This window comes from Enhydra lutris, unplaced genomic scaffold (assembly GCF_002288905.1).
Source record: "Enhydra lutris kenyoni isolate GAN:26980312 unplaced genomic scaffold, ASM228890v2 scaffoldscaffold1, whole genome shotgun sequence".
Lineage (NCBI taxonomy): Eukaryota > Metazoa > Chordata > Mammalia > Carnivora > Mustelidae > Enhydra > Enhydra lutris.
The window spans coordinates 77,277,080-77,300,252 of NW_019154085.1; the positions used below are offsets into that span (position 1 = coordinate 77,277,080).

At 38.9% G+C, this 23,173-nt stretch overlaps 1 protein-coding gene across 3 annotated transcripts in view; it reads right to left on the bottom strand.

Annotated features, from left to right (window-relative positions):
- LOC111160390 (ceramide kinase like) overlaps positions 1-23,173 on the bottom strand; it is a 116,381-nt gene that overhangs the window by 22,399 nt on the left and 70,809 nt on the right. Inside the window, exons 3-4 of one of the 3 annotated variants that reach the window (XM_022523520.1) lie at positions 10,524-10,655; positions 1,930-1,993 (exon numbers count right to left, since the gene is read on the bottom strand). The exons of 1 other annotated variant lie outside the window; for it this stretch is intronic. In XM_022523520.1, the coding sequence (XP_022379228.1) occupies positions 1,930-1,993; positions 10,524-10,655 (196 nt within the window). The remainder of the gene's footprint in view (positions 1-1,929; positions 1,994-10,523; positions 10,656-23,173) is intronic. One more of the 3 variants, XM_022523603.1, reaches the window with a different exon arrangement.

Sequence of the window (23,173 nt, forward strand, 5' to 3'; positions counted from 1 at the left end):
TAATATCTATGGTATCTGTTACCCTCATTATTTATATAATTATGTTTTGAAGAAAGGACTTATCTGCAATACAGCCACACTTATATATTCAAAAGCTGTGTTTCAGGACTATACTAACAGGCAGTAGGTGGTGGGCATGAGTCCCCCAATCACTTTTTTTCTTTTTCTAATGTAGTTGCCATTTAAAAAAAAAAAATTTTAGTGTAAAAGTAGGAATTTATTAGAACATTGGAATAGTCTGTATTTTTTATAAAAGTTTTTAATTTTTTTAGTATTTTAATTTTTATTATGTTCAGTTAACCACTGTGTAGTACCCCAATTATCTTTAATTGTATACTTGCAAGATAGTTTGCGAAATGTATCCTGTTAATCTGTCTAGCTTTAAGTGTAAAGCTCTTTTCTTTTTAAAGATTTTATTTATTTATTTGACAGAGATCACATGTTGGCAGAGTCAGGCAGAGAGTCAGGCAAAGAGAGAGAGGAGGAAGCAGGCTCCCTGCTGAGCAGAGAGCCGGATGCAGGGCTCCATCCCAGGACCCTGAGATCATGACCTGAGCTGAAGGCAGAGGCTTTAACCCACTGAGCCACCAGGCACCCCTTTAAGTGTAAAGCTCTTAAGTAATCTCCTACCTCATACTCTTCATCGTCAATATTCATGTAATGTTGCCATCTAGATTTGCTCCTCTCAGATTCCTTTTTGAAGTCTTGTTTTACTTATCAAACTTTCTTCTTCATCCACTAATATTGTTTCTTATCAAAAAATATTAAGCACTTCTGGAAAAACAACCCTAATAATGCTCTATTTTGACTGCATTACTTTCCTTCCTAATATATTCTAGTAGTTCTTTAAGAGCAAAGCCTTTCACTCTACAGTTCAAAGACACAACTGTCCTTCCTGATATTACATTTTGTTTCCTGCCCATTACCATGTGACACAGGTTATTCACATAATTGCCACCTTTTAAAACCCTGAAATATCAACTCTTGTAAAAAAATCTTCCCTAAAATGTTTTTGTCTTACACATCAATCCATCATTTTGCAAAGTGATTTGCCTACTTTTAAAAAATGGTTATTAAAGTATGTCACTCGCCCCATTTCTAATGTTTGCATGACAGTGAATGAATTCTACACACTCCAGCAATGTATTGGAAACAACAGTTTCCAATGCCCACTCTGGATAGCACACTTAATTGGTAGCCACTAAATTACAAAAGAATTAAAATTAGCATCTTTATTTATACTGAAAATAATATATACATATTAAAAGATTTTATTTATTCATTTGAGAGAGAGAGAGAGAGAATGAGAGCATGTGTGAGCACAAAAGCAGGGGGTAAGGGACAGAGGGAGAGGGAGAAACAGACTCCCCACTGAGCAGGGAGCCTGACATGGGGCTCGATCTTAGGACACTGAGATCAGGACCTGAGCCAAAGGCAGATGCTTAACTGACTGAACCACCCAGGCTCTTCAATATATTTGTATGTATAGAATATTTACCTGCAATCACAGCCAACTGAACCAGTCGGTAACTATTAATATTATCAATAAATGTACAAAAGAGGATCCCAATACAGTTATACCATATAACCTTCCATCAATGCTTTTCTAGATACTCACACGGTTAAAGCCAAGAATTAAGGACTACAGATTCAAATATATGCACACTAGGTCAGTATGATGTGGTCCTCTTTGATTTCCCAGCATTTAGATATCTCTCCTTTTGTTTTCCTACGCCTGATCCTGAGAGGCAGAGGACCAGGCCATATTGTGATCATTCGTTGTTAGTATACAGATACGAATGAAATAGTCTAATTACATACACCACAAATACTGAAATACTTACAAGCCCCAAATATGTGGCTAAAAACTAACGAAAACATTTCAGAACATGGGCCATGGGACACATACAGACTGATAACATAACCTACCCATCAAATTCCTGGAGTTCACAATCCTTCAGCAGTGCCAGAGCGTGCCCTTCGTACTCTGTTACTATTTAGAAACAAAACCCAAAAAACAGGTTAAAGTCTTAAACAATGATCTACACTCTTTCACTTAGTTTGGCAAAACAATATCATAAACATATGGTCGGGTCATAAAACAACATTTATCCTTGAATATTTATATTTTAATCATGGGAAAGAGGATTAAGTGTTACTTGCCTGATGTGTTTTATAGCTTTATGTAAAAGAGGGTCATATATTTGTTCCAACTACATAAGTCATTTGGAGCTAGCCCACACACAGCAGTCAGATCATTTATCGTGGTGCATGTCTGTTCAGTGTTCCCTTCCTGATATTATAAAGAAGATACATTTCCCTCAAATCAGAAGCCTAAGAGCAGCAGTATTTTGAAAATAAGGCACATTAGCTGGCATCAAACAGTCAATGTTAAATCGCTTTGGCAACCTCACACGAATAAATTAGTGGAAAGGTTAGTGTAAGATTTACATACTAGAAGAATGTGTATCTGGAACCGCTAGACTAAAAAGAGGAGGAGCTGGACGTGAAAATAACGAAGGCAAGCCAACACCGATGATAACAGACCCAAAGCGGAGGAGGAGGGTGGCACGGACCCACCAGCGCCCAAGCCTCTGAGGAAACGGATCTGTCACTCCCTATCGCTGTCTCTACAGTCGTGATGCCCTACGCAGTATTGTAAATGCCAGTGGAGACAGCACAAACTGGCACACTGCAGATGGCACCAAGCATCCCAACCACATTTAGCATTTTCTAGGGCAGCACTGCCAGAAGAGACAGCCCAGCTGTATCCACCCATCAAAGATTTCTGCTGACTGACATGACATTGCAGATGGATTTTTTGTGTAAGAATGTGCATCATTATATGCAAGATTACATTAATCTTTCATGCCTGTCTGTCCCTGGTGCCAGCATGGTTCAAGTTTTTCCTACAATGTTTTTTAGATATTGTTAAGAATTATTAGTCTTGGTGTCAAAAAGAATCATTCTGTATCCAGCAGCATTACCTTGTAATTCTCCCACAGCTTATTCAAAGGCTGTTAACATTCACATGAATAAAACTTCTCTGTATTAAATTCTAATCAGAAGAAAGCTAGGAGGAAACTAAGGATAAAATATTTATATTAATAAACTTGGAAGGTTAAGTTATCATAAGTGATTGTGTTGATCATTTATAACCTCAGCAAGTAGTTGAAACCTTAAAAATAGAAAATAAAATGTTATATACATACACACACTGAAAATACTTAATGATATTATGAAGAAATATTTATGCTGAGAATCAGTTTATCAAATCTTGCTTTTAGGCTGCAGCTTACTCTGGTAAAGCTTTTCAAATCCAATACAAAGGTAGCTTTAAAACTAGGCTATGGCTAAACACTACCTTTATTCAAGAAAATTTTTAAATAATATTCTATTTCTTTGATTTTGCAGGTAGAATTTGATGATATATTGATGCAAATTATCCAAGAAGAGTAATTTTTAAAATGACATTGGAAAAGTTAAAAAAGAAAAAAATAGTGACCTGGAACAAAGAGAAAAAATGAAAGAAACTTGATCACAAGATATTAGGAAAATGAACAAAAAGAATGAAGTCCTTGGCAACAGGGAGCTCATATTCTGGAGACAGAAATGAGATGCTGATTTTAAAACATAAAGGTACAATATGAAGTAGTAGTAAATGATTATAAAAAAATAACAGGGATAAAGGATAGAGAATACTATTTAGATACAGTAGACTAAATAGAGACTACTATTTAGATACAGTAGAAGAAACTGAAGTATTTATTTAGACATAATGTTAGAGGCCCTGGAGTGAGAAAGAGCCAGATTCAAATCATCCCATTCCAAATAAACATGAGGAATAGACTGCTAGACAAATGCAGTTTCAAAAAGTTACTGGCCTTTTCTTTCACTTGTTTTCCTTTTCTAATAAGAATGATACCCTATGCCCCTTGTATTCAGAAAATTTGGAGATTCCATTCTTTGCAAGGCTTTGAACTCAGTTCTCAGTGCTGGGATTCCTCCAAACACCAGAACTTTCACTTTATATATTACTTCCTCAAGGAGACAAGATTGGAAGAAAGTAATGTCTTGATGTTAATGCTGAATGTTGATGAGGAAACAGGCTGTAGTAAAATCAGATGAAACCTGGACTTCAAGAAACCTTTCTTAGTCTGGTGATAAAATTTTATAATGGGATAAGACACGGAGATGACCTATAGGTACTTCCAACTTAGCTCCAGATGGAATCTGTTATTTCCACCTTCAGATTGCCTCTCAAATATATTGTTCTTTGTGTTCCATCATCTCCTCCCTGCTCCCAAGACAGGAAAATTACTTCCTAGCTTGTCTCCCTCCTCACTCTCCACAACTACTCCAAGGTCAAGACCAGTTGTTTTGGTCTTTGTTGCTATAGTATCCCACCTCAAGCCAATGCCCATGGTCCAGCACTAATATTTTTTAATGTGGATAGTGTAACAGTCTTCCCCAGTCTGCCTCAAACCTTTATCCTACTCTCCCCAGAATGACTTTCTCAGATCTCCTATCCTTCTTCTACACAACCTCCACGGATGAGTCTACACTGTCATCAGAGACAAGCTCCAAACCCCAGACTCTGAGTACTGGAAACAGGATTTTTCATGTACATCCACAATTACTTAAGGAATAACAAAAAGAACCTCTCACTTGATATGATGCATGAACAGGTACTCTCCAGATTTTTATTAAAATGCAGGTAAAATTGGAAAGAAATAATGCCCTGACCTACTAGCATCTTTTGTGACTCAATTTTATCAAATTGCCTAGCTTTCTGCTGGGCAAGATCAGGAATAACAGGAGGCATTTCCAGGGAGGGAAGGCTTTAAGTAGAGACAAAGAGCGAAAGAGAAAAAAAAAATTCCAAGAGGAGATTTGGTAAAAGTGTTGTTAAGTTAAACTCATGACCCTAGAAGGAGGGGAGGGGGAGGTGACAACAAACTCCACTTTCCTTACAATTCCACCAGGACCAAATAGGAAGTAAAAATTATCTGGGGACTAGGCACTCCCATGAGCCCTGAGTTGGCAAAGATCAAGGCTAAATTCACAGATGTGCCTTTGACCATGATAATGATGGTGAGTATGATAAGGTCTACAGTTGGTTAACACAAAAATTGACTGAAGGAGATGGAACTGCCTATCATGAACAAGAGAGATCAAGAGCAGTCATATTATCTGTTTCATATACTTTAATGACTCATACGCAAGATGGGATGCATTTATTTTGTACTAGGGCAAAAGAGAACACTGACTCTAAAAATTACAAGAAGGCAAAAGTCATCTCACAAGTTCTCCCTAAAGTTCATGCATTGCACACAGGCATTTGGTCAAAGGGACAGTTACATTTGCAATCTAGCCAGTATACCTAACTCAAAATGCTGGTGGCCTTGGGCTGAATCAGCTCAGAGAGAAGGGCACCTTTATATAAGTTAGAACAACAACAACAAAAAAAAGTGTCTTTTCTAATATGCACAAGGTACAGTGACCCTGACTCAATAATGCCCAGCAGTATTATCCAGTAATGGCAGACACTGACATAGGGTCCCCAAGCAAAGCCCGAGAGTTCATCCATGAGTCAGGCCACACCTACACTCCACCACATGGGGGAAATTAAACTAGATCACTCTCAAGTTATTTCCAGTTTGATCTCTCAGGTGCCTTTTCTCACTTTATTGTTCTATGAATTATTCTATGAATTTATAATCTCTCAAAAACCCTCTTAGACCTTAAATAATGTACTTCCTGAAATCTGCTCTATTTTGGGAGAAGGATAAAGAAAGGTTATCATAGGCCAGCTTGGGCTTACCACTCATGTTCTTCTTCGACTCAAATGCCAACAAGTTACTAGAAAAAAAACAAAAACAAAAAAACTCCATTTCTAAGTTCTTCCAGAAGTTTTTCTGACACAATTATTGGATACTGCACTGGTGGTGGCAACAGAGGGGGGATCCAAGTTCAGCTCAAGAATTTCAAAAGACGCTGATCTATATTCAGAAGTAGTTAGGGTTTCAGCAGTAACCAAAAGGAAAAGTATATTTTTATTAATGTGGTGATTCTTTTTTTAAAAAAACTGGAAGTTTATACCTTCTGACACCTTTCGCTCATTTCTCCCATTTCCCACCTCCTACTTCTGGCAACCAAAAATCTGTTCTCTACACCTGTATGTTCAACTGGGGGTTCGTTCTTTGTTTTTTTAAGATTCCACAAATAAGGGAGATCAGATGGCAATTTATCTTTCTCTGACTTAGGTGACTTAGCATAATGCCCTTAAGGTCCATTCATGTTCTTACAAATGTCAGGAGTTCCTTTTTTTTAATGACCAGATAATATTCCATTGTGTGTAAGTGTGCGTGTACACATGCACACACACATATACCCACATATATAGACCCTACATTTTCTTTTCCATTCATCCACGGATGGACACTTAGGTTGCTTCCATGTCTTGGCTATTGTGCTACAACGAACATGGGAGTGCAGCTATCTTTTTGAGTTAGTGATTTTTTCTCCTTTGAGTAAATATCCAGAAATGGAATTGTTAGACCATATGGAAGCTCCATTTTTTTTTTTTTAAGATTTTATTTATTTGACACACATAGAGAGAAATCACAAGCAGGCAGAGAGGCAGGCAGAGAGAGAGAGAGAGGAGGAAACAGGCTCCCTGCTGAGCAGAGAGCCCGATGTGGGGCTCGATCCCAGGACCCTGAGATCATGACCTGAGCCGAAGGCAGAGGCTTTAACCCACTGAGCCACCCAGGCGCCCCCATTTTTAAATTTTTGAGGAACTTCCATACTGTTTTCTGCAGTGGCTGCACCAAGTTACATTCCTACCAGCAGTGCACCAAGGGTTCCTTCCCCCCACTCCACATCCTCACCAACACTCTTTGGTAAGAGCCATTCCAGCAGATGTGAGGTAATAGTTCACTGTGGCTTTGATTGGCATTTCCCCAATGATTAGTGATGTTGAGCATCTTTTCATGTACCTGTTGGCCATCTGCAGGTCTTCTTTGGGAAAATGGATTTTCAGATGCTCTACCTACTTTTTAGTCAAGCTATTAATTTTGCTATTCATTTTTAAAAGAAACTTATAGAAAAAAAATCCTTTAAAATATACATATCAAACTAGAATGTTTCAAATCCTGCCTCATTTATCTAAGCATTATCTCCTAGTGAGTTTATCATCATGTCAAATATATTACGGAGTTTCTATTCCATTTAGACTCAGCAATGCACACAAGATATGTTAAAATAATGGTCACACTGGATGTCCAGAAAATACATACATTTCTGTTTTACTCTTTCATGTATTTTTTCTTTCAAGGTGTGAATTGAATTTACTACATAATTTATGAAACAGACATGCACAGCATTATGACCATCTTTCTTTTTTTTTTTAATTTTTATTTATTTTTTTATTTGAGAGAGAGAGAGAGAGAGAGCACAAGCAGGTGGAGTAGCAGGCAGAGGGAGAGGGAAAGGCAGGCTCCCCGCTGAGCAAGGAGCCCAATGCGGGGCTTGATCCCAGGACTCTGGGATCATGACCCGAGCCAAAGGCAGTTGCTTAACCAACTGAGCCACCCAGGCGCCCCTATGACCATCTTTCTATGGCACTTCATAATATATAAGGTAGTTTCAAATGTATTATCTAACTCAAACTACAAAACTATACTGTGAGACAGGCAAGAAGATTCTAATCTTTTCAAGGATCCATATGTTTATTCAGTCCTTTGCACAAAATAGCAAACTTTCAAAATATAAGTATTTAGCTAATATACATACTAAAATGGTTTTATATGCAAAAGATGCAGTTTTATAATTTTGCCTATAGGAGGAGTGTTAGGCAGCTAATAATTAGCCATTCTGCACAAATATATAAGAAAATTATAAGTTTGCTTTATAAAATGTCCTAATTTTATGTTGAACTAAATATAACATTCAATAATGTTTATAAATTTAGAGGAAAAAGAGCCCTAGGACATAAAACTCTTCTCCTCAATACGAAGGAAAGCAAGCACATTCTTATCATTTCCTCTGCCTTCCATCAGGTTTTTCATGCACCAGTCTTTCTTCTAGGAGCGGTCTCTTCCTTCCTAATCTCTATTTTGTTGGCAGGATCATTGCTGCTAAACCAGATGACAGTGCTATGATAAAAAATTGACACTAATGTTGGATCAATACATGATGAGTAAACTACGGAGTACAGCACAAATGTCAGTCCAGAATCTGGATTTAAACTTCCTCTAGTGGACATGGTTGGGAGCCTTCCCAGAAGCCACTTGAGCCTTTTTTATTTTCTCCCTAATAGAACCCAGATTCAGTTCAGGTATTTTCAGCCTTCAGGAAAAGGGGGTCCTACTTCCAGCCCATGGGATGGGTCTTAAGAGTTAAGAGACTGCATGCTCCAGCTCAGGCACACATTATAAGACAGTCAAACTGACAGGAGAAAATTTTAATCCTTGCTCAGTATTAAAGTATGTTGGATCTCTCACATACACACACCTCTCCCTATCCCACTTGATTTGAACAAAGAAGGATCTAATCCACTGTCAACAATTTTTTGATGATAGAAAGGATTAAATTTAAGATGAAGTCAAAACTGAGGAAGCCAAAGCGAATTAGGGAATTCCAAAGATATGGGTTACACACACACACACATACACACACACCCCGCTTATATGTGCTTGCAAGCTTGCCTTCCTTCCCTTATTTTTCTCCTTCTGCTGCTTCTTCTGCTTATGTAAAGAAAACCACAAAAATCCTCTGACTCTCCAAAACGGTCTGTTTCAAGTACTTTCAAATCTTCTGATCAAAATATCACCCTCTGAGACACCAAAGTTCTTGTATCTATATCCCAATTACATTTATTTGAATCCCCAATAAACTAAGAGCCACACAAGAGCAGGTAGTATAACTTATTCATCTTGCATTCTGCACAGTGTTTAACACAAGGCATTCTACAAGAGTTTCCTGAACCGGAAGATACATAGTAGTATATACATCAAACTATCCTGGATATTAAATCAATGAAACACAATAATGTTATTAAGTTTGCCAATAAGCTCATTCAACTTTTAATGGTCTCCACCCAATAAGAATTCAACCTTTTTTCCCCCACCAATCGTAAAATCTTCAGTAGGAAGGAATGATAGATAAGAATTGTTTCTTTTCCTTTTAAATTACCTTTAAGTAAGCCAAAACCCACAAAGGTAAAAGATTAACTTCTCATGACAGTTTTATTTTAGTCACAAATTCCTCCTGAATTTTTCATGGTAATTTCTCTTGAACCTCCATTGTAATAGATGCCTTTTGGGGTGGCTGAACTTTTTGTTTAAAAAAAAATATTGGGGGCACTTGGGTAGCTCAGTCTGTTAAGTCTCTGCCTTCAGCTCGGGTCATGATCCCAGGGTCATGGGATCGAGTCCCGCATCAGGCTCCCTGCTCAGCGGAGAGTCTGCTTCTCCCTCTCTACCTGCCTGCTGCTCCCCTTGCTTGTGCTGTCAAATGAACAAAAATCTTTAAAAAAAAATTTTGTTAGAGAAACTTCTTCTATCTCAATACATCAAGTCATGAAGTGAGGGCATCAAATCTTATACTGTGAGACCCATCTCCCTCAGTTTCAGCTGAGCAAAACCAAGTCACTCTGAATCCCTTCCCCGGGAATTTATAAACGAGACTAGGAGAATCCAAGTACACTATGGCTTTGTTTTCTGAACAGGTTTATTATGCAATACTCTTCATCAGTTTAAATTTGCTAGAAATTTGCACTGTGTGTTAGTGAAGCTACATAGAAATAAAATCAGAAAACTGGGGTTGTGATTTTTGATAGCATCAACCCTTTTTCTCAATCCAATGCCCCCACCACCACCATGGGAAAAATCAGTCTCAAAGGAAACAAAGGAATTTGGTCACCAAATTCAAAACATTGAAAAGGATTTTGCTAATCTTCTTTCTATTAACTTTAGCACTGGCAAATTTCTATTTTCCTCAGCACAAACCTAAACACCTTTCTTGTTTTAGACAATGAATTTAAGCTACTGGCTTCTCTGAATTCATCTAAACTGGCAGTTACATGCTTAGTTTTGACCTAACCAGCAGGGGTCAGAGTCAGAACAAAAACCACCTAATGAAGGATTCCATGGAAAGACATCAAACATTTAAGTGAGCAAAAATCAATTGCTTGCCAAACTGTAGAAATAATGTGTAAATAGCCAAAATCTCAATGAAGGTATCAAAAAGTGCACAGCTCCCTTTGAAATGATTCCTAATAATTTTTAAAGTCTGAAAAAAGGTCTGAAGACAATACTGACATTCTAATAACACAACGAAGAGAACAAAATAAGTGATAATCCTTGGAGCTGGCTGTAGTAGGCTATAGAAACACACAAAAAAACCTTTAGATATTACAGGTAGTTTCCTCAATTTGGCTTAAGAACAAATACAGATTGTTTTGCTTCCTTAAGTATGATATTTTTAAATGACAAAATTATATTCTGAAAATGACTTACTTGTAACATCAGTCTTTATTCCTGCAATCCTCAATAGTGGTTCAACCTTCTCATAATAGACCTGAGTAGCTTCTTTTTTGTGGCTCTGGGGGTTGAGAATTACTTTTAATGACTTTGGTCTATTAGAAAAACCTAAGAGGAAAACAAAGACAAAGTTATACAATCTTCATCAGCACTTCTTTTCTTTCGCTTTAAAACCATACACTAAGTCCAGTCAGAAGGTTTTACATCTACTTAAGTAGTATTTGCTGTTTTTATTTGAAATTCTTATGAGTTTTCCCAAACATGGCAGTATTTTAAAACATTTGTTTTCCTAGCAGTTAAATAGGTATATTCTTCTTAAATCATGAATTAGAACAAAGCATTACATTTATGAAGGAAATGTGGATGAAAGCAACTTTGTATTATTAAGCAAAGCTCATGTATATTTACCAAATCATAGATAATATATCAAATGTTCCATCAGCATTTATTGGGGGGGGGTAATAAGCTGCAAAGAACAGGAAGGTTTACTTCCTCTCCTGAGATAAATATGTTCATTATTAGAATTGGGCTCCCCAGTGACCCCCGGGCTCCCCAGGCCTGACCCGTGGATGAGCGCAGGGTGGGGCAGAGTACACAGGGCTGGGTCAGGGCCAGTGCCCAGAGCAATGCATGCTGGGAGCTGAAAAGAGGCTTAGGTCAAAGTTCAACCCTGAAAAGGAGCCAGGGGAGAAAGGACTCTTCCCTGGGGAACTGGGAAAGAAAGCCTCTCAGCGGGGATTCGATGAGAGTGCTGCCTCACAGTTGAGGATGAGATTTGATACTACAATTTTCTGGGCTTGCAAGATGTTTATCACTTAGAATCCAGTTGGAGCAGGTGCAAAGCAAATTTTCTGTTAGGAAGGTGCAGGCGGGACAGAGGAGCCAAAAGAACGCTAACGGCCATTTCTTACAAGGTAAGCTGCTGTCACAAGGCCATGTTTCAAGGTTTAAAAAAAAAAAAAAAAAGTTACTAGCATCTGCTTTTCATAAAAGCATCCCTAAAGCCTCATGGAAAACGTCCATAACACCAACGTCGGTTCTTGTGCCTCCAGCTGAGACAATATTTCATTTCTCATATTTGATATTATACCATCCTTCAACAGGACACAAGGTTTTGAATTCAGGGGGATCCCTGTACTGGAAGAGAAAAAGACAGGGCCAGGCTGAACTGCCTACAGTCTCTGTCATTGTCCCTGTGCTTGTTAGTTTGCTAAGTGGCCTCTGGCAGTCTCCTTACCACCCAGTCTTAAAAATCTCAAAACCTTGCTCTGTTCCTTTTTACCTTCCAATCCCTCCATTCGAACGAAGTGCCCACCTTCATGAGATGGTAATTCTGTTTCGGTGCCTTCTATCCCTCTTGGCCGTCGTGCTGTGGCTCCTCCAGGGCTCCTGCCAGGCATTTGGGCATCTCGCTCTTCTCCCCCTTCCATGACCTCTGCATCATGCCTCCATCAGGCCCGCACTAGCAGAGAGCTGCCAGGGCTCCCCACTGCCTGTGGCCAAGCCTGAACCCCTCAAAATGACACTCAGAGTCTTTCCCCAGCCAACTGCAACCTAGCCTCCCCTCTTCCTCTCTCACATAGATTCCAGAAACATGGACTGAACATTTGCACTGAGTACCGGAGCAAAGCGGTTAACACATGGTTTGTGCTTTAAAGGAGGAAGATGTATCCAACACATAGAAACAGCATAAAATAGACTTGCTAATGGAGAGACACCAATCACCCCTGGAGTGTATGAGAAGAGACTGGTTAATTCTCACCAGGGATCAGGAAAAGGGAGTATGTGAGTGGGGCTTTCGTCTCTTGCGGTTTTCACTACTTAGAATTCCCTCCTTCCTTCCTCACACGCCTCATCTTACCCCCCTCAGCCAGACAGCAGGAGCAGCAGTGGGACAGGAGAGGAAATTCTAAGCAGAGACTAGCATGAAGCTCAGTAAGTGCAGAGGTTTCTCTGTTCCATTACTGCTTCCCCATCATGCTCTGAAACTGCTCAATTACCTGCCAAATACCAGACGTGCCAGGCACTCCTCAGACAGGTTTGGTTTTAAGATTTTATTTATTTGAGACAGAGATAGTGACTGAGATAGTGAGAGAAGGCATGAATGGGAAGGAGAGGGAGCAGCAGACTCCCCATGGAGCAGGGAGCAGGAAACCCAATGAGGGGCTCGATCCCAGGACCCTGAGATCACAACCTGAGCCGAAGGCAGACGCTTAACTGATTGAACCAGCCAGGCATCCCTCAGACCGTTTTTCTTTCCACTCTACCTTACCACCATTTCTATGACAATTCTGTTACTTTTTGTTTTGTTTTGTTTTTCATCAAGTAGGCCCCATGCACAATATAGGGCTGGAACTCACAAACCTGAGATCAAGAGTCGGCTCGCTCTAGGCACTCAGCCAGTCAGGCGACCCAAATTCTGCCGTTTTTTTTTAAAGCTTACTTCCATATGACTTCCTCACTAAAGACTTTCTTAATCACCAACAGAATTCACCTCTCTGGCTTCTCATTCCCACTGTATTCTGTGGGCCTCTATTAACTATTTTTTATATCATTCATTTTAAAAAAAGAACTGATGAAAGACCGAATACCTTGGAACTCTTACTGCCAAACCAGGGACAATATGAAATGGAGTAAAGACTACATCTTACCAAGGAGGAGAAGGAAAAACTCTGTCTTATAGTAGAATGACAATAAATATGGAAGGAATGACAGAAAATCACTATTTTCACCCGTTAATAATGGATTCAGGCAAGAATCAGCAATGGGTGGTACAACCATCAGTGACAGTCAGTTGGGGAACAAAATGTTTCCTTATTCTTAAACTCTGTCCCTCTTTATTGTTCTCATTACAGAGGGTAGAAGCGGACATTGACAATGGGGACATCTCACAAACACTGCCTTAGTCAAGTGATCAGAGTTGACCATAACCTTAACGTACAAATGGACACGTAAGCCCCGTGATACCCTGTGATGCGTGACACACAGCACCGAGCACACAGCACTTCTATGGTAACTGCCCAAAGTGCATAATGCGGATCAAGCGATGATGCAACCCTCAAACGGACCCCGACTGAGGGGACATTCTCAAAATAACGGTCTGAAACTCTTAAGAACTTAAAACCCTCAATACTGTAAAATAAAATTGAGGACCTGGTCCCAATTCAAGAAGGCTAAAGAGAGGACAAGTGATGCAATGTATGATTCTGGATCAGGTGAAAAACTGCCAGAAAGGACAGGACTATTCGCCTTTAACCAGGAGACTAAGCAGATAAATCTAGGGCTCACTTGCATTAAAGCACAACAAAGTCAAGTCACTTGTTCTAAACTTCAGAGGCCAAGACTCAGATTAAACATCCAAGTTAAGTTTACCTTACCTGGCGTATTTGTTGAAAGAGGTTGCTTCATTTCTTGGTCAGAGGCAGTCCCAGCATGGAAACGGTCTAGGTAGCTAATGGTAGTCCTCAAACGTTATCATGAAAACCCACTTTTATTTGCCCCTCTCCCTATATCATGACTGTCAGGTAATAAAAGTTTTTGGAAATAAGAAACAGTCACTTGGGACTTATGAGGATAAGTACGTTGTAGTTGAAGGCTTATAGCCCTTAAATATTTATGTATAAAAGTATATGCTATATGTTCCATTCAACCTTTGTAACACAATCCCCTTAGTCAGGAAAGAGCTAAAACTACTCAAGATTTTCTAAAAATATTTAAGCAAATTAATTTTATTCTTAAGCCTCAGTTACAATGACAATAGCAACTAAATAAATTAATCAGAATGTTCCGTTCCTTAGACATCCTGATAAATTGAGCACTTTCAAAACATAAATCAACAAAGCCAATTTTTCACCAGAGCATGTACTCATTTTCTCATTTATCTTTTCCTTTTGGGTGCTCTTAATTTGATGATTATGAAGCTAGAGTCTAAGTATATAAAAATTAGGTAGCAATTTGATACCTATTTAGAGATCAGAAGGGGGATTTCTATCATATAAAGCAAGATTTTTTTTAAAAGATGTTCATTATTGAATAGAATAAAGAGATATAATTAGTAAGTCTCCAACTTCTCTTCTCTCAGGATCCCTCCCCAAGCCTCTCTGGACCTTCCTCAGCCCCTTGTATACACCATGCTCCCTCTCCCATAGCGCCACTGCACTTACTCTGCACTGTCCACCCCCCATGCTTTCTGCCACTATGGCCACTTTGTCCAATTAATCAGTCATCACTTCCTTGGGAAAGACTTATATGGCTTCCTTGGCTTTGCAACATTAGCTAGGTCACCGCCCCCTCATCATTTGTTCTTAAACATCCATACATTTTGCAATCTTGATTCTTACACTATTATCTTTTTATATCTATTTATTATTTGTACTCATATATTAGACTTGAAACTCTGGGGCTTCTCCCCGTATTCGATCTTCTTAGTGCAGGGGATATAATAGATGATCAAATATTTGATGAATGAATAAAAGGGTAGTGTTAGCCTTCAGCCATATAGATAGTAGTGGCATCCATTCATGTATTCACAAATAACTGCGTGCATACTATTTGCCAGACAGGGTTCTAGAAGCTGAGGCTCTATCAGTGAACAAGCAAGCTTCTGCCTTCAGGAAGCTTCCATTTTAATGGTGGGGGACAGAAATACTAAGAGAATTCAAGGTATGTTACATGATAACAAGTTCTAAGGATAAAACGAAACCTCACAGTAGGAGAGAAGGAGGACAAAGTAGAAGAAATGACTTCCTGGACAGGGAAAATCAGATCACTCACAAGCACTTACAAGGACTTTGGCTTTTGTTCTGAGTGAGAGGAGAAGCATGCTGATTTTTGAGCACCACGGCAACATGACCCGGGATGTGAAATGGATCACTCAAGCCTGTGTGTGGAAAGCAGATGCTGTAGGTGCCAGAAAAAAGTCAGAACAGTGGCAATACTCCAGGTGGTAAATGACTGCACTTGGATTGAGTAAAGTGGAGATTATAAGAAAAGCTAGATTCCAGAGATATTTTGAAGGTAGAGCTGACAAGATTTGTCTACTCTTGTGTTACGTGAAAGAGAATAGTCAAAGACTAATCAAATTATGGCTGGTTAAGCAGAAAGTGGCAACACAAAAAGGGTTAAGAACTAATGAAAAAGTGGTAGAATCAATTAATTGTGGTCTCGGGGTGGAGGAGATGAAAAATTTTAGGAGTTGAGAGATTACATCAATTAAGTTAGAAAGACAGAGGCCTAGCTTTGCGCAGTGGCAGTATTGTAGCCAATGAGGTTTAACCGAGGCGTGATTATTGCTAATAGAAAGACAGAGGCCAATAGCCACATGAAGGATAGGATGCTTCAAAGTGAGACTGTTACTGGTATTAATAATAAAAATAATAATAAATATAATATATAATATATAAAAATAATAATAAAAATTGATTCCATATTCATCAGAATCACCTGAAGGGCTTCTTAAAACACAAATTTTTGGATTCAGTAATCTAGGGTCTGAGATTTTTTCCAGGAGATGCTGATGATGTTGGTCCAGAGACCATACTTTGAGAACCACTGCTCTAGAAGTATGATTACGGGAGGTGAATGAAGTGTAGGATCAAGGTCTTTGAAGAAGCTAAAAACTCAGACAACATCTACAAAAACACACAGAACTATGGCAGCAGTAGTGCTGGAGAGAATGACAGTGAGACAGAAACTAATGTCTTCAAGGAGTAAGAAGCATGAACTAGTAGTCTGCACAGGACCCCAACAAGTAGCACTAAGCTAGTGGGGTCTAATGGACTGAGCTTCAAAAATGAGGTTTTTTAAGAGAAGGAAGAAAATGGTCTCAAAATAGCAGTGAGAAGAAAGATATCAAGACATTGACAAGAGCTCCAGCACAGGGGGTCTGAAGTGTATGACAGAAAAAACAGCCACCACTTGAGGGCTGTAGGGGAAGCTAGAAATTCCTGGGAGAGCTAGGTCTCTCTATTAAGGCAAGAAGGTAAGGGAATTTGGGGAAAGTAATCGAAAATATAGGAGATTTTGCTACTGATGGACTATTCATTCCACAGGGCAGAATAACATAGTGTCCGAAGTTAAGGACAGTGGGGATGGTGTTGCGTTAGAGAGTACAAAGAAAGAGCCTTAGAGGAATGACAATACAACGGTTGAAGGGCTTTAGGGAGTGAAAGAATGCTTTGCAGCAGTTGAGGTTGGAAAGTGAGGTGTGAGGAGTGGGGTCTTGCCCCAACCACATGGAGCTCTACAAACTTATCTTACCTCCAGCTAATACCAAAGCGGGGGGAGGAACAACATTGCCTGGAACCAGAAGAGCTCCAAAGCCCCTGTCCCTCTCAGTAGATCAACCAGTGTTCGAATCTACACCCAAGTCTGTGTGAGGCACTAGGTTATACTCTTCACAAAGGGATCTCAGTGCAAATATTCTATATTTGAGAATCACATGCTCTGTTGTCTTCTATACAGACTGACATTTTCAAAGTACAAAATTCAAAATCTGTTTTCAGCTCATTCCTTGATACCGAGTTTCCCTCCTGGTGGACCAATGGTATCACTTCAAAAATTCTTCCAGAAATATTCTATGCATATATAAAAATGCAGGTGTTCTTTGGCTTTTTACATAGATATTAGCATTCCTACCCACTAGTCTATATGTTGCTTTTTTTCCCTTTTACTGTATTTTGGAGAGGATTTCATATTACTACGTAGAGTAGTAAGTGAAACTAGTAAGTAGAAATCTACTCAGTACTTAAAGCTGAGTAGCATTTTTGTATGGATGAACTTCAATTTAAATAATTTGTCCCGTGAGGGGCATGTGGGTGGCTCAGTCAGTAAATTGTCTGCCTTCAGTTTAGGTCATGATCCCAGGGTTCTGGGATTGAGCCCCTCTTTGGGCTCCTTGCTCAGCAGGGAGACTGCCTCTCCCTCTCCTTCTGCTTGTGCACACTATGTGTGTCAAATACATAAAAATTTTAAAAAATGTAATTCGTCCCCTGGAGATGTATATTTAGGTTGTTTCCAATCTTCCTTTACTGCAATGAATGTCATTTTGCATCTATTTGCATGTAACTGCAGGAAAAACTTCTAGAGGTAGAATTACAGAATCAAGGGGTATGCTCTCTTGAGAGTTTATCCTATTCCCCAATTACTTGCTGTTGAAACAATTCAGGGCTGTTACCCACCAAAAGTGGGTGCTAGTGTTAAAATAATTCATCTTAAGTCTTGGCTCTTCCATTTACCAACTGTGTGACTTTGGGTTATTTGTCCAATTTCTTGGTTTTTCTATTTCCTCATCTATAATATGAGGATAATAAGAATACTCCCTACGAAAGGCAATTGTGTTGATTAAATCAGCAAATTTAAGTGCTTAACAAGTGCAAGGCACACAGTCAGTAATCAATTTATAATTATTACTACCAATTCACACTCCCCCAGGAACAGGGTATCTGTTTTCCTACACCCTTATATACCCATAATGTTTTCAAATTTTTTGACCTTTGACAATGTGAGAGAAGAAATATTGTATCTCATGCTAATTTCAATTTACATTTATCCTTTTATGAGAGAGGCTGAGAAACTTTGAAATATTTACGAGATACTTTTATTTTTCTATGAACTATCAGTTTATAACATTAACTAATTCTTCATAAAACCATAATTTTTTTGTATTTCCTCTTGTATAATTGCTTTTTAATGACTGTATTATGGAATTAAGGGTGGAATTCTTAGAACCAAAGTCATTCTTAATAAAAATCACCACACTCTTGGAAGGAGAAAAAAAGAAAATTAACCTTTTAAGTAAGGTTAACTTTATTTAAATAGCCTATTAAAAACTGTACTTAATGACCTATTAAAATATGAAAATTAATTTTTTGTTTGTTATATGAGTTACAAATTCTTTTCTGTGTAATTGCCTTTAATTTTTATTTATGCTATTTGCTCTATGATCCTTTTTTTCCTGACAGTTTTCATTTTGCACACCTATAGATTTATCATTTTTTATAGTTTCTGGGTTTTATGTCATATTTAATAGTTTCCTTTTGCAACCAAAAAAAACCCCACTGTAGCGGTGCCTGGGTGGCTCAGTGGGTTAAAGCCTCTACCTTCGGCTCGGGTCATGATCCCAACATCCTGGGATCGAGCCCCACAACAGGCTCTCTGCTCAGCCAGGAGCCTGCTTCCCTTCCTCTCTCTCTGCCTGCCTCTCTGCCTACTTGTGATCTCTGTCTGTCAAATAAATAAATAAAATCTTTTAAAAAGAAAACCCACTGTATTTCTAATAATTTTATGGTCTCTATTTCATGTTTTCATTTAAGCATATCTAAAGTTTCTTTTTTAAACAATTTCTTAAATATTTTATTTATTTATTTATTCAAGAAAGCAAGAGAAACCATGAACCGGGGGAGGAGCAGAGGGAGAAGGGCTCCATCCCAGGACCTCAGGACGATGACCTGAGCCAAAAGCATACATTTAATGAACTGAGCCACCCAGGCGCCCCCAAAATTTCTTTTAATAGAGAGATAAAATTGGGATTTGACTTCACTCTTTTGCCAGATAACTATCCACCTGTCCCAATATCATTCTTTTGGTAATCTTTCTCTTATGTATTTCAAATACCACCTTTAGATATATTAAATTCCGAGTGTGTTAGGATTTCTTCTGAACCATTTAGTCTGAAGTCTTCTGATCAATTCATATGTCAGTGCCATATTTTGAATTTAATGAGACTATCTCAAGTTTCTCCGTGTAGACTTTAAAATGAAATATTTTTATAATGTTGAGAACATACCCATCTATTCTTTTTTAATTAAGAGCTGCTTGGCATTCATACACAAGTAGACCAATCTATAATTTTCCTTTTTTGGATTTGCATCATCAGAGGTTGATATCAATTTCATGTGAGCTCTATAAATACAATCCGGGAGTTCCCCCACCCCCACCCCATGCTCTCCAACAGTTTAAATAGAATCAAAGTTTCCTGTTCCTTTAAGGTATGGTAGAGATCTCTGTGAAAATATCAGGGTCAATGTTTTCCTGTTTGTTTTTTTAAGGAGTACCAAAATAATTGTTGCCTTGGTGGTAATTGGTCTGTTTAGGTTTTCTATGTCTTCTAGAGTCAGTTTGGCCATTTTTACCTTCCTAGACAATGGACTCATTCACTTCAACCTTCTCCAAGGAGGCAGCCCAGGTTGCCTGATGAGTTTAGATACTGTCTTCTTATGAGTAGTAGTAGCAACACTATTTCCGCCTGATAATTAGAACTGATCACCTTTTCCAGCACAGCAAATTCACTATTTTTTTTTTCCATTTGTTGGTTCAGTCATATGGTTCAAAAATGTAGCCAGGTAATTCTCAATGTCCAATTCACTTGAACCATTGTCATGTTCCCATGTGAAAGTACTCTTCTCATACTAATTCCTCTAAATCTGCAGATTTCAGAGTTATAGGGGCAGGAAACGTGGGCCATTGGCAGTTAAGAGGTAACGCTTAGATCTTCACTACTTGGTTTGTAGACCCATGTATTTTGTTTATGGAACTAAAAACTACTTTCACAAAATTTTGTCTTCTGGGTAGAATACAATGCAATACAACAGGAAACATGGCAAAATCAGCAAAGCCCATGATTCATCAGCCAACTGCCTCACTTCTTTGATATAATTGAGTCCCTTGATCAAAAGCAGTACAGAATGCAAATTCACTGAACAAGGTATTTAGTAGGGTTACAGATAGTAGTGTTGCCAGTAACAGGGTGGATGGGAAATTCAAATCCACATCTAAAGTAAACATTCATAGCAATGAGACCTAATTACTAACTTTCCACAATAGAGGAACTCCAATGTAAGCAACTTGCCACCAAATGGGTGACCAGTTGCTCTAAGATAGAGAGCCATAGCCAGGCTCAGGGCTGATCTGTTTGCAGGCAGAGTACTCAGCAATAACAAGAGTCAAATCAGTCTTGCTGAGCAGAAGTACTTGTTGTTAAACCCATATGTTCCCCCATCTCTGCATGAAGGCCACTTTGTTTATGTGTTCACTGTGCAAGCCCTAGCATTGATTTTTTTTTAAAGGTTACATTTATTTGAGAGAGAGAGAGAGAGAGAGAGAGAGCGAGCGAGCGAGCACAAGCATGATTGGGGAGCAGAGAGAGAGGGAGAAGCAGACTCCCTGGTGAGCAAGGAGGCTGATGCGGGGCTCTATCCCAGGACCCTGGGATCATGAACTGAGCTGAAGGCAGAAGCTTAACTGACTGAGCCACCCAGGCACCCCCCTAGGGTTGCTTTTAAAAGATGCTGACATCTATAGAATGGGGTACCTTGCCTACCTAACTAGGTCGTCTTTTGAAACAAATGCTCTTTGATGACCATTTATATAAAACAAATCTCATTCTGTTCTTAGTCTATGAAAACCAACTTTCTTCCAAATTCCTATTTGGCAAGCTCTTAACCACTGTCCATGCATTAGTATGCATCCATCCCTCTGGCTATCACTCTTTAGTAACTAGGATCAATTGTCTGAAGTTCTGTCCACCACAAGGATTTTCCTTCCCTATCTTATAGTAACACTCAAGTAGGTCTGTAATACTTCAGTAGCTCATTTCTATGGTATCATGAAGAATCCATTTATTTCCATTACTTTACTGGTCATAGAAAATATCTCATGATGCCACATATGAAGGGGGGCAAAAAAAAGAAAGCAATGCGGCAACAATTGTAGGCCACCAATATATTTGATTTACTAGACCCTTCTCTAGTTCTTTCATCATATTATCTGTACAGTACAGCTTTTTATTTAAAATAGCTAGAGGTATTTTATGTTTCCTACAACTGAACTCTAATATGGGTGTCTAATAGACATCTCAAAGTTGACATATTGAAAACTGAAATTTTGATATTCCCTACCAAATAGGGCCTATCTACCCATAGTCTTTGCTACTTTACTAAATAAGAACTCCTTTCTACCTGCTCCAGTTAGAAACTTTATTCTGAAAATTGGTAACTAAAAATAACTAATTGTGCATTTATCCTGACTCTTTAGTTAGTACTATATTTATGGGTAACCAAAGAGTACCAGTAGACGAAACATTCCTTTAATGAAAAAATAGCACTAATTTAGAAAGAATGATTAAATACAAAATTTTCCATGATCTACACTTACTTAAATAACTATTTCAAGCAAAGGTAATATACATTAAAACCACTACTTATTTATTGATAATCAAATGCTCTCCCTGGTCCCTGAGTACCACTGAACAATTATCTATTAGTTTCAAATAGCAATATTACAATGGAGGAATGCCTGGGTGGTTCAGCCGGTGAAGTGTCTGACTCTTGGATTCAGCTCAGGTCATGATCTCAGGTGGTGACATTGAGCCCTGCACTGGGCTCTGCGCTGGGCAGAGAGCCTGCTTAAGATTCTCTCTCCCTCCCTCTACCTCTCCACCCCCTAGCACTCTCTCACTCACAATCTCTCGGCGGGGGGGGGGGGGTTACAATGGAGAGATCAAGCTGTCACCTCTCTGCCTCTGGGATCAATCTTAGCCTTGGGGAATCTATCTCATCCACACTAATCATAAGATTAATTAATCTTAAGATATTACATACCACCTGAGATAATGTCTAATAAGACATTACATACCACCTGAGATAATGAAATATGAAGCATCCAGTACCACTTATGAAGTATTCTTGCACAGTATGAACCTAAGCAAGGCTTTAGATTAGAAATCCACTTTATATGTAATAAAGAGAATAGAAGAAGAAGTTAAATGATACCACCAGGAAGAAATCAGACAGCGGTACAACAGTACTGCTCAAAGAGTAGTGATCAGAATGACAACCTAGCATCACCCAGAAGTTCAGTAAAAAGGCCCATTCCAGGGAGAAGATATTTGCAAACAACATATCAGATAAAGGGCTAGTATCCAAAATCTATAAAGAGCTGAGCAAACTCAACACCCAAAGAACAAATAATCCAATCAAGAAATGGGCAGAGGACATGAACAGACATTTCTGCAAAGAAGACATCCCCATGGCCAACAGACACATGAAAAAGTGCTCCACATCACTCGGCATCAGGGAAATACAAAACAAAACCACAATGAGATACCACCTCACACCAGTCAGAATGGCTAAAATTAACAAGTCAGGAAATGACAGATGCTGGCGAGGATGCGGAGAAAGGGGAACCCTCCTACACTGTTGGTGGGAATGCAAGCTGGTGCAACCACTCTGGAAAACAGCATGGAGGTTCCTCAAAAAGTTAAAAATAGAACTACCTTACGACCCAGCAATTGCACTACTAGGTATTTACCCTAAAGATAGAAACGTAGTGATCCGAAGGGGCACGTGCACCTGGATGTTTATAGGAGCAATGTCCACAATAGACAAACTATGGAAAGAACCTAAATGTCCATCAACAGATGAATGGATAAAGAAGAGGCGGTATATAAATACAATGGAATACCATGCAGCCATCAAAAGAAATGAAACCTTGCCATTTGCAACGACGTGGATGGAACTAGAGGGTATTATGCTTAGCAAAATAAGTCAATCGGAGAAAGACAACTATCATATGATCTCCCTAACATGAGGAAGTGGAGATGTAACATGGGGGGTTTGGGGGGTAGGGAA